The 12,930-nt window shown below is 40.2% G+C and overlaps 1 protein-coding gene across 1 annotated transcript; it reads right to left on the bottom strand.

The window, feature by feature from the left end:
- Positions 1-312: 312 nt before the first annotated feature.
- On the bottom strand, positions 313-9,468 carry LOC139456469 (steroid 17-alpha-hydroxylase/17,20 lyase-like). The gene is made up of 10 exons (XM_071238200.1): positions 9,258-9,468; positions 8,945-9,022; positions 8,327-8,425; positions 7,600-7,693; positions 6,758-6,913; positions 5,918-6,123; positions 4,320-4,448; positions 3,585-3,689; positions 2,620-2,754; positions 313-684 (listed from the first exon to the last, which is right to left on the bottom strand). Exons 1-10 carry the CDS (start codon positions 9,466-9,468, stop codon positions 338-340), a joined length of 1,560 nt encoding a protein of 519 aa, XP_071094301.1. The 3' UTR covers positions 313-337.
- Between the last annotated feature and the right edge of the window lie 3,462 nt (positions 9,469-12,930).

The raw sequence follows: 12,930 nt of genomic DNA, 5'->3' as shown, positions 1-12,930 counted from the left end.
AACAGGAGGGTAGTGATCCATTTTACAGATTGGATCATTTTGTAAGTGCCCAGGATGCCAGGGTCCATTAATAATCGAATATTGAGGATCTGCTTGTATGAGTTCTTGTAGCTGGAATATTGCTAACCTCAACACAAAAATGCGTTAATTAATTTATTTTGGCGAGGGAGACTTACACTTCACACAATGGTGCGGCAATATCCACTCAGAAAAAAATGCCTAGAATATGTACGCATACTAAGGAAAGTAATACCCTCAACGGAAACATATTTGTTAATCATATGTAGAGTAGGTTCGAGGCAATGTCCTTATATCACAATCTTAATGGTAATATGAGTTATAGTCTTGATTCAAAACTGAGTTCATAATCTTGTGGCACGTTTATGAAAGATCCTCCACGTGGCTCAAGGTTCACCTTAGCTCCAGGTGGGAGGGATACTTTGAAATGCCTCATGATTCCAGCCAGCAGAAGATGCAGTTCCGGCTTGGCCACGCTCTCTCCGAGACACACTCTCCTTCCAGCGGAGAACGGAAGCCAGCTCTCTGGTTTGGCAGCCATCTTGCCATCATGGTCAAGGAACCGGTTTGGATTGTATACTTGCGGGTACCGCCACTGTTCCTGGTCCTGGTGCAAAGCGTAGTGATTGATGAGGACGGTAGTTCCTTTAGGAATGTCATAGCCACCTGAAAATTCAGTGATTGAACTACGTTGATATGCACTGATAACCGACAATCACTTTGGTAATTTATAGCTTGTGCTATCCTTAAATTTCACAATTAACTCATTCATAAGTATAAAAAACAAAACGGAAATAATAATAATGCCAATACGGATAGATCCAATATATCCTGCCACCCTCTCTCTTCCCACAGTCGCTTATTTTTACCAACTATAACGGGAGGGCGTGGTAATGGTCTGCTTAAAGTAGATGTTCTGCAAGACGGATACTGTGCACTGCTGGGTACATTTATGTGTCTGCACCGAGTTTATGTACAGTGTGTACAGATAAGCAACCCTGCAGACTTCAGTCCTTCGCTTGGCTGGCCTGAAAAGTGAAACAGAAGGTTTTCTGTTTGCTGCCCAGGACCAGTCACTTCCCACTCGAAACTGTCCATTTGTGATTTGCATCAAAACATAAATATGAAATGTAGAATATGTAATGAATTTAAATGACACTATCCAACACATTGTCAGTGGATGCCCACCTTTGGCACAGACACAGTATCTTAAGCGACATGATGGCATGGCTCGATCATTTTATTGCTGTCTTCGCCATGTTTATGGTTTTGACGCCATTCATCGTATGACCCAGAATATGTAGAGGGTTTCTAGGAAAATGATGATTATATAATTCTTTGGATTGGGCCCATGTGCATCCTTAAAATTATTCAGGCCAACAAACCTACATTGTCCCATGAAATCATTTGTATCATTGAAGCCTCTGTCCGTTTTGACACTAATTGATTGACAAGTTTCAGGAATAACATGGCAAATAGGCGGACCTCGATTGCGCAATGTCACGCATCGCAAGCAGGAAGTTGTCCGACTCATTATTGTGCTCGGAGCCTTAGGTTTGGTACCGCCCAATCTGTTGACTGACGTTGAGAGAGAACCCGGGTTTGCTGCCACGAATACAGCTCTTCTGACAATCTGGGTAATGCAGAAGGCTGCAGTGTTTGGGAGTATTCACTTTGTCTGAAAAGTTCTTTGTGAGTTCGACTAGACAGCGCTTCACGGGAGAAGTCAGTGTCTGGGCTGCGTGTGGAGCGTGTGGAGATGATAATTAGCCTAACCAACCTGACTGTTCCAGGATCACTCGAACCCTCTTTGTCCCATTTATTTTAATCTGTATAATGAGAATAATTATAATAATATATAACTCCCACCCATCAACACCAACCCTCGCAACCTCAGAATGTCAAAACGTTTGGAGGCGTGGGCAGCTTGCCTGTTTGAGACGGGATCCCTGAAGGATGTCTGCAGGTATGACTTTGTATTTACTGTGCAACTCGAATTGTCGTTGTTTCGGGAGTCCCTTTACAAAACATTCTAAGTCAGTCTATTGCAAAATTAAGGTGATGAAGCCATGATTCATAGACTAAAAATCAAATTGTCAAATTTACTGCGAAATATAGTAAACAAAAAGTGAAATAATACAAAGTTTATGACAGGTCGCGCATAGCTTGCGGTGAAAGCGAAACTTAACATCAATGTATTCTAAACCTGTTGTGTGGAACGTCGCTGAACGTTAGAAATAGAGGGAAATAAGGAAATAAAGGTAGTCATTTGCTCATACAATAGTAAACTAACAAAGATATGTTTTATTACTTTTATGTTTTCTAATAGATTATTCGCATTTGGTTAAACTTTTGTAAACTGTTAAATACTATATATCACAAATACTTTGATGCAAAAATGTTAAGAGGGTGGGGTAGATTTCTCTCTATGCTACTATAGTAAAGTGTGATTTGGTGAGAAAATTAATAAGAGCGCCCAGCGCAATAAATTGAATACCAATCCCATTCTTTGTTTAATTGAAAAGTTAAAAACGTCATCTAGATTTTACGAAATACGTACTCAGAATATTCACCAGTTGACATCCTAAAAAGGAGACTTACCGACTTTCGTGTCACACAGTGTTTTGTGGGGAAGTCCGCTTGGCACCACTGTGTGTAACCTCATACTCTCGTGAAGCACAGCGTCAGTGTAAGGGAGACTACTCCTGTCTGATACACTGGGGAAATGACGCGCACCTGCACATTCATAAATACATTTGTAATTTGATGAGAATAATCTAAAGATAATCTCAAATCCGGTATCATAATATATGCCTGGGTGGGACTGTTATTTATGGAATACTGTAAGGGACATTCTCGCGATCTCGCATTCTCGCGATCTCGACCTTTGGAAACGAGCTAAATATGCCCAAAACTCGAGAATGCCAAATCTCGCGTTCTCGCGATCTCGCATTCTCGTGTTTTTGGTACATGGCACTTTTTGAGACCGGATGTTTTGTTGAGCGGATCAAAATCTATCAAGTAAAGTAGCGAATATGGTATCGTATAAAAAAACATCGGACAATATCATTTTAACCGAATGCTACAAATTGGTCTGTGAGAATTTTATTTTGATGAATATTCTAGCCGTGTATAAAATTGCCTCATTGAGAAACTCACTGGCTTGTGATGATGTCTGTAACTGACATGTACACAATTTCTTTTGTTAAATTATATTGAGCATGTTGAGGGTTCTAAAATAAAGTACATAGGAAAGTGTCACAACGTGAGAGGACCCTACTCTAGTCCACATAGGACTTTGTCTTTGTAAATTACGATCTCGCGATTTCGTGTTTTTGTGGCCTAATTTGACAAGTCGAGATTGCGAGATTGCGAGATTTTGCATCATGTCCAAATGTGGCATTCTCGCGTTGTCGACTTTTGACAAAAAGTGCTATGTAGCAAAAACAAGAGAATGCGAGATCGCGAGAACGCGAGATTTCTGACAAATCTCGCGTTCTCGCATTCTCACAGTGTCTTCATCACACCGTATCATAATATCACCGTATTATAATATCAGAACTCACCCAGGGCACGGTCGACCTCCGTGTAGAGCTTGTCCTGGATGTCAGGGTGCTGGGCTAGGTCCAGTAGCGTCCACAGCAGCGTGTAGCGAGAGGTGTCCAACCCGGCTGCAGAGATACAGTATAATCACTTCCCGAACATCATAAAGGAGACTAAGAAGGAAGTACAAACTCTTAAATCTATCACAATGTAATGTTAGACAGAAATAACTCATCGACATGTGCGATTTGCTGCAGCCCAGCGACTACATGTAATACACCAAGAAAAGTTATACTTGGTGGTACGTGGTCCTGTGCACGGCGCACAGATAACAAATCAGGTGAAGTGAAGCAACGTCGGTCGCAGAGAGACCTGAGCACAGAAGCACATGTAACACATGAAGCGTCTCCTCAGGCAAGTGACTTTGTTCAAATACGCCTCTGTTCACCCTGCTATCTGTTCTTGGGATGATGTTGAAAAAAATATTAACTTATTCCAGAAAATGTAGATAAAAATAACTATTCGTGAAGCTGTAACAGAAAAATAAAATATTTTCCCACCGAATGTTGAATGATCGGTCTCTTCCAAACCGACTTAATGCAGGTGATAACATGTGAGGATCGACCATTTCTTTCGGGAGGGGGTTGCCAAAAAGAGTTTTCCTATTCGATGCAAAACTGTATGTTGAAATGTACCTGTACGCCAACACCTACACGAAGCCAGTCACACGAAAATGACTAATACTAAAAAGTATATACCAATAAATATATCAGCGAGTGTTTGAGTGATATGGCGGTCACTTATCTGTGACATCACTTTCAGGTCCTCTTCGTCACGGGCTTCTTCTTGAGCCAGTAACAGGGCATCACAGAAATCACGGATGTTATCTGTTATGAGAACATAATGAACAGAAGATTGACATTGACACACATAAAAACTGTTCCCACAATGTGCAATTTCACATGACTACTCTCAAACAAACAGGGAACTCAAGGAACTCATTCAAGTAGATGAACCAACACGCAATCTTCGATCTGGATACAAATTACAGCTGTCAGTTCCAGTTACGAAAATCAACATTTTCTCTTGAAATATTTCGTAAAAATGAAAAGAAAATCTTTTTATGGAAGCCAAAGACGTTTTTTTAGTGCCACGGAACCATCTTCCCGTGGCAAGTGAGTTAACTGACTATAAAAGTCCAGTTTCCACCCTTGCCGAACTAGGCTGGTATTATGGAGTTACATTTTGGCTGGACTAACGAGCCTATGCATAGTCCATTCAAAATCGAGCACCGAAATCGAAATCTGGATCGTAAAGTGTCATGCAGATTTCGGTCGACTGCAGGATTTGCAAAGCTTGTGCACCGCTAACTCGTCGTCAACAGATATTTTCTAAATCTTTTCATGCTTTTAATCACGTGATTTTATGTACTTCGCGATGTAAGACTAGTTTTATCACAATATAGATCTTGATTATCCATCAGATCGTCTTGACTGGGCGCCACCGTTTCGTTTGAAGCAAATGTAAGTGATTCGAGAGGTTGAATCTGATTGGTCAATAGGAGAGGCATAGAAAGGACATAACTCGTAATAGCCACTGATGGCGCTACGATCGAGCCCAGGAATTCCAGCCTAGTTCGGCAAGGGTGGAAACTGGACTTTTAAAGTCAGTTAACTCTCTTGCCTCGGGAAGATGCCACGGAACATACTGCGCTCTATAACAATTATTATATTCATTATTATTCTTATTCTTATTCTTATTTTTATTATTATTATTACAAATACAAGTGATACGAGAGGTTGAATCTGATTGGTCAATAGGAGAGGCATAGAAAGGACTATGCATTGACTCGTTAGTCCAGCCAAAATGTAACTCCATAATACCAGCCTAGTTCGGCAAGGGTGGAAACTGGACTTTTATAGTAAGTTAACTCACTTGCCTCGGGAAGATGGCCTGGGTATGTCTGAGGCTGTATACAGGCCTTTTCCAAAGAATTTTGTATTTAAAATTGTCCTTGACGCCCTGTACATATTCTGGGCCGTACCATGTATGGACCTCTGTGTGTAAATTACAAGCATGGCGAAACGGTAAAAAAATGACCGAGCCACTCCATCATAAAATACAGTGTTTGTGCCAAAGCCGGACATCCACTGACAATTTAATTCATTGCATATTATTATTTTTGTTATTGTTGTTGTTGTTGTTGTTGTTGTTGTTGTTGTTGTTGTTAATAATAATTTCTTATAATCAACGGGAACATCACGAAATCTCCTTTCCAGAGTGTTTTGTGTGAAATTGTTGATAACTACTATAGTGCAAGATTGACCCGAAAGCGAACTGATAAAACAGTTTGCACCTTTTGACATGGTCTGTCGATGTTGGTCAATTTCTTCATTCACGTTACCAAAGAGTTTCTCCGAGTCTTTTATTACAGTTTTCAGCTTCTGAGTATGGAAGAGACGGAGAGGGGGGATTACGTCCTCAAGAAAGCCGTTGCCGATGTCCAGGGAGGAATTCAAAAAGTACAACATCTCTTTGAAGTAGTTGTCGTGAACGTCGCATCTGAAAATGTGGGCTGGGTTCATTCCACTTCTGACAGTACCATGGCGTGTATATATATATACCATACATAGTGATATAAATAAAATCCACAAGAACACATGTAGTGCTGCCTGACATTAATTCGACGTTTGACTTACCAGTAACTCGAACGTTTATAGCAACAGGACGTGTGATTGTGGTTTAGTGCTGCTTACAACCGTATTTCCGTACATAATAGCGTGTGAGGTTCGTGATGGAGGTAAGCCCGAAGAGAAGTGGCCAAGCCAACGAGCACGGTTATGGTGCTTACAACCGAGAAACCAGGTTCCTGGCACACAAAAGAGCATGCAACTCTGTATCGTAAACGGTAGAAATGCGAGAGAAAGGAAAACACATCAGTATATTACAATAACACGTTACAGTATTACATCATTAAGTCCCTCTATTATATCCTGACATGGTTGATTGTGAAAAAGGATATCAGAAACATAAAATGGATTCAGGTATTCAGATCAAATTATCTGAACCTAGTACTCTTTCCATATATCCTTGCATCAGTCAGTCCTGCTTGTTACACATCTCTCCTAAGGATTCTATTCAATGTAATTATTGTCTTACGTCTTACTGTTAGAAGATTGGAAATATTTCCTCTTACGTGACACTGAAGCAGATATTGTTTATGATGTTGAACACAATGAGAGAGACACAATGATGAGGGTTGAATGGCCCTTTCATCTCCTGTATCAGCTCTATGCCTTTAGTGAGGGAGCGCTCTATCCCTTCGTCAAGGTGTGTGCCCGTCATGTAGTGTCTGTGCAATGAGAGAGAACATATAGATATGATCAGAGCAAGTGAAATATAATTCAAAGTTAAAACGGCAACAATTCACCATAGGAAACGAGACGAACTTATACGTTAAATCTATGACTTCAGACGCATGCTTTCAGGGGAATGTAATTAAAATATTGACAACAATAGTTAATAAAATGTACATATTGCTCCTTCTCCGCACAGAAGCTATCCACTAACAATCACCTATAACTATGTTGCTTAATTGAAAAGGGAGGGGGTGCTTTGATAACTTTAACGAGTTTCTAAACCCATGATTAACACAGCAGCCTCGTGAAGATCCAGGGTAGAATAGGTCTTCAGCAACCCATGCTTGCTGTAAGAGGCGACTAACGGGATCGGGTGTTCAGAATAGCTGACTTGGATGACACATGTCATCGTATCCCAATTGCGTGGATCGATGCTCAAGATGTCAACATTAGCAGCTATAATTTAGCACGTCGGAGATTTGATGTGAATATTCCTTTAAATAAAATAGCTCACTTCAAATTTACACTAAAATTTAGGACATTTCTTGTGACATTTTTTTTAATTACCCTTTGTTCAGGGAAGCCATGTTCGGCAAAACACATGAATATTAGCAGCTACAATGAAACCCCTGTGAATTGACATATGATATGAATATTTCCTTTAAATGAAATAGCTCACTTCAATGCTTTGGTAGCCAGCTTTCTGTGTAGTTTCCAAGTAGGGCTGTAGTCTCCAAAGGCAATATTCCTACCTCCGTCACTGAGACGTTGTACTGGAAAGAAACATTATAAACATGTAAGTGTGTCACCTGATATATGTACGAAATGATCGCATATTAATACAAATGACATAGGCACGCACCCTGCTCTATGTGAATCAATTGGTCATTCAACTGAAGGGTTTGGAGCTTTTTCTATATCACTTTTTCCTGTGCCTGGAAGAATATAGTACGCCTATGCATCTCGATAAAATTACAAAATTTGGATAAACGCAGCAGTTTCTTTTAATGACTCTACATGAAATGTTCTTGTTCAGTCAGCACCAATGGATCATCAAGCCAAAATGCCGATGGCTACCAGATGTGCAGATCTTTAAAACACTTTGTAATACGATAATATTTTAAGCAGGTTAAAGCAACTCATGTGTGATATCGTTGAGTATGAAATGGTAATTCAACGGTGAATACTGAGTAATTAGCGCTAGGCCGAAACATAACATACATCGGTGTCTGCAAACAGTGTATTTACTCTTTTTTCCCTAATGATACATGATATATGTATGAAACACATCACTGCCAGGTGTGCAGATCTTTCAAACAATTTGTATCCCGGCAGAATGAAGCATATCGTGTGTGAGACCGTGAGGATGAAATATTGATACAACAGTGATTGCTCTCCGTATTTACATGAATAGACCTGGGGTCGCCCTGCAAAGTCCGCCTGTCGTTTAACCAGTGCCTCCATTACAACGTCTATACTGTTCAGGGCCACCAATGTAACTGGGCCTGTAACAAGAAAGAATTTATTTTTTACATCACACACACACACACACACACACACACACACACACACACACACACACACACACACACACACACACACACACACATATATATATATAAATATATATATATATACATTGTACATTGTATTCTCAACCACAAATTCTTCTTTTCCTGTTTTTTTTAATTTCGAATCCTCCATTATCCAGTGTAATATATCTCCATTCTATACATGATAAACGCCTTTTACCCATTCGTCTCCATGGATGCCTATCGGATGTCACTTTACCATCCCCATCTTAATCTCTTTAATCATTTTCTCTTGCTCATAAGTGTACTGTGATTGGACTGGACATTCGCATCGGGATCCAAACAAAGCTATGGAAGCAGGGCCCAGGGTACATCTTATGAATAATTGGAGATATAATAAACTGGACAGATGGAAGATGGGATTTGTATCTTATGAAACATTTCAGTTTACAAACGTTAATAAGTATCAGTGACATGGAACTGTTCACATACCCATGTTGAACCTCACAACTGGACCATACTGAACTGTCCACTCCGTCACCTTCTCGTAGATAGTTGCGTTCCTGAACTCTGTAGTTATAATACATTCGTACTCAGCGCAATACACTGATGACATATATACCTTGCCCGTTGGAAGATACAAATTGGTCGATTCCGGCCATAAATAAGAATGGCAAGTAGTGTGTATATCTGTACCGATTCTTTATAGTATTAAGGGATCAAAATAATAATAATTAAAAAAAAGACATTACACCCATATGATACCCCCGCATAAGTTAACAGAATGTCATATCATTTAACTTACCGAGCAGATTCCCAAATAACGGCCATCCTCGGGGACCAGGGGGTAGCTTGTACCTCTTCTTGGTGATCAAATAAAGAGCTACTCCGACGCCTGACCCCACTACGACAGCCCGGCAGGTGAGGCTGGAAGGCAACCATTCCTCCCATTCTTTGATCAAGTCCAATAGCTGCTCCAGGTAGGGCAGCCTCTGTAGCCACTCCATGTCCAGCATTGTCTACCTGTAAGGCAAGTACACACAGGCATCCAATCTCATTAAAATCAGATCTTAGTTCTCGCTATCGCTTTGTTTAGCGGTAGCGAGAACTAAGATCTGATTTTAATGAGATTGCACAGGCATCAAGACATTCAGGAAGTGTCTACATTATTGTTTGTCTTTCTGGACGTATAACGTACAATCCGATGTATACATACAATAAAGGCAAAAACAAACATGTTGAAGTGAATTCTTATAAATAAATACGTCAACGACTAAAACACCAATCTACTGATAATTAACACAAAAACACTGAAGACAACGAAAAGCAATCAGTGACATTGTTCACATGCAACACATGGTCCAGTCTGTATCTGAGTCAACCATGAAAAAGTATAATCAGTTATTAGGCGTGACCAATAGGTTTATGGAGACATAAACGGAGCACAAATGTCTTGACTGGCCAATCAAATCCCACGGTATCGCTTAAACTATATGTATGACAACATACACGACTGTAAAGGCACCGCTACCATATTTTTCCATATGGCAGTGATTTAAAAAATGTATCCCAAAACAATGGCTTGAGGAATCACACTTATGTTTTGCTTACAAAGTGACATTCGTCTTGACATACAGATACTGTGTGTCCCGACACTATTTGATCATTTTATCTGTATATAGGCAACCATGGAATATGTTTTCTTAAAATATATTTTCACAACTTCAGAGCACAAATAAAACGAAATGAAACCGAATAGTTCGGATAGAAAGGATGAAAGAATCAGTTAGTAGATGAACAATAATATCACGATGATGCATTGTGGTGGACAGTATATTACCAGTTAAAGGGACATAGCTTTTCAGTTTTTAATATGTTTATACGAGAGGGAACGTAAGTCCCACTGTCGATGAGTATCAATGCGCAATGTACGATTATGTCCCATTGAAATTGTGAAACAAGAGCTGTCAACTGAAGTGGCCATGAAGCGCAACTCTCATCCCCCCCCCCACCCCCCCCACCCCCCCACCCCCCACCCACCCTATACCCACAACCCGAACAAACACAAACCACCACCAACACCGCCATCTATTACTGCATATACATCTGCTTCATAAACTAGGAAGCAATTGGTCAGCGGTTATTCAAAGAGTAATTTTCAACGTAATGCATTTTCAAAATCACATCCAATGGGTACAATTATGACACATGATATATGATATATTATGATGCTGCGTTAAATTAACCAGAGATAACCGACGAAACCTGATGATAATCGATCGATCACTTTATCGAATTTGTGTTGCATATACGCCCAATGTGCAATCATGTACTTTAATGACTGTCACTGCATTCAAGTCCGCTGGGATTTAACACTGACAATTTAATGCAAATCGGATGCACAGACACAAAATGTGCTCGAGTATGATGTCTGTTCATGACAACTGGATTTAATCTCAAGCCAAGACAATAGACCACTACACCAGGACACACTCTTTATGGGGGGGACAATCCACATCCACGAGAGAGCATCCGCCTTTCTAACCGGACTATCTATCACCCCGCAAATTTACTCACATGGCTGCTGTTAACACAGTGGCAGATATAGGTCATAGTTATTGACCTTCCTCCATTGGCTCTTTAGCGCATAGCTTCATGTTGTACGTTCCTTTTGATTAAAGCTGCGGTTGGAATAATGTTACTAAAAGCAGTGTATCAGGAATTAGAGTTTTTTTCTAGACAGTATATATATATATATATATATATATATATATATATATATATATATATATATATATATATATATATATATATCATAGAGCACCGAGTATCGATGCATGAGGGTATTGAACGTTTCATGTCTCATAGTTCTACGGGTAGTTGGTTAGCCCAATTTAAAAAAATTGGGTTAAAAGTCGACGTAACTGGAACAACCACTATCATGTTGGCCAATATTTACAGCCTAGCTATATGAACCATTTCACCTCGGTAGAGATCTGCGATAAAAACACCACTCTGATCTAGTTACCTTCAACCATAGCACTGCCTGGAGATGCTCTGGCGTTTCTAAAGCACAAGTTAACTGTGCCCCATGGGTCATGAACCCTGACCCAGAAATACGCAGCTTAAGTGTGCAAAATGACAAACGTTTCCACAAACAGGGGTATAATAGCACCGTGTTGGAGTAAATTAACTATGGGTATCAGGCTGCAGCGTTACTATGGAGAATATTACCTTGTAATAGTGAACTGGTGAGGCGACCGACTGTTTGCTGCCTGGCCTGTGTGGGAACGAACGTAAACAAACACAGCCACAGAGGGTCTACACGGTTTACAACACTCAGAGGGTGTCAATATGTATACTATTTTGTCGTAGAAATATAGTTCAGGTCTTATTATTTTTTATACATGTGAATATGATTATCATTTGTTGGAGTTTAATGTTATTTGTGAACGTGTCATACAGTTTAGTTCTACGTATTAACAATGACCTTTAAAATGTATACTATCAAGAAAAGAAACACACAGGTAGATTTTTAGTAAATGTATTGTTCCTAATAAAGTCGATATATTTTATTTAATATCATAGATACAAATATGAAATTTTTTAGCTCGATAGTCACATGTTGTCGTTGTAAAAAGGCATTGAAAACTGTTCATTATCATATCACAAAAGGCAACGAGGTGGCGCTAAACGCAGTATTTCGTGTGACCGCAATCACGGCTCTGCATCTCCTCGGCACTGACTGGATGAGTGTACGAATTCTGTCCTGCGGAATTCTGCGTCATTCTGCTTGTAACGCGTTGGCCAGTTGTTGGAGTGTCTGCGGCGTATTCTGACGTTGACGTACACGTCGATCGTGTTCATCCCAGAGGTGTTCGATTGGGTAGAGATCTGGAGATCTCGACAGCTAGGGCAAAACGTTGATGTTGGCATTATGAGGTAGTCACGAGCTGTGTGCGAGGGAGCGTTGTCCTGTTGAAACAGCTCCCTCTGGCGGTCAATGATAGGAAGAAGAATTTGATTCATGTAGCGATCTGCTGTCAAATTTGCCTGAACCACAACCAAATTTAGTCAAATTTTGACTTCCTGGAAACTAACATGTCATTAAAAGATAAATTCAGCATGTCCTCCTTCTCCGCTTTACCGCGGCCGCTCCCGAGTATCATATTCTCTCCGAGGATCGTCCCCATTGAAATTTTCTTTTGTCGCTCACTCCCCACTCCTACTTTTCCTATGGAATTCATTTTGGTTACCATCATGCCTCTTCTCAAGTTCCCCGTGCATGTTATTTCGATACCGCCTTTTACACTCCTGGACACACCGATCTTTTGCTCACATGGATTTGTTCCCATCGGCCTGTATATGTTGGCAGTTTACGTTTACTGGTTTAAAATCGGAAAAAATAACCATTTCTCTAAGTATGGAGAGTGTTTAAACATCCGCCGCCCAAAGTGATTTCTGTAGGTGATATAGAA

This window comes from Haliotis cracherodii, unplaced genomic scaffold (assembly GCF_022045235.1).
Source record: "Haliotis cracherodii isolate W230 unplaced genomic scaffold, xgHalCrac1.p SCAF_11, whole genome shotgun sequence".
Lineage (NCBI taxonomy): Eukaryota > Metazoa > Mollusca > Gastropoda > Lepetellida > Haliotidae > Haliotis > Haliotis cracherodii.
This window is presented reverse-complemented; position numbering and strand designations above follow the sequence as displayed.

What these genes read in the sequence shown, in the direction of transcription:
- LOC139456469 (XM_071238200.1), bottom strand. Translation starts at nt 9,468, where the DNA reads ATGCTGGACATGGAGTGGCTACAGAGGCTGCCCTACCTGGAGCAGCTA. An exon ending in GTTATTTGGGAATCTGCTCG is followed by an intron (nt 9,023 to 9,257) that starts GTAAGTTAAATG and finishes TTATAACTACAG; the next exon opens with AGTTCAGGAACGCAACTATC. An exon ending in GCGACCCCAGGTCTATTCAT is followed by an intron (nt 7,694 to 8,326) that starts GTAAATACGGAG and finishes GTTTCTTTCCAG; the next exon opens with TACAACGTCTCAGTGACGGA.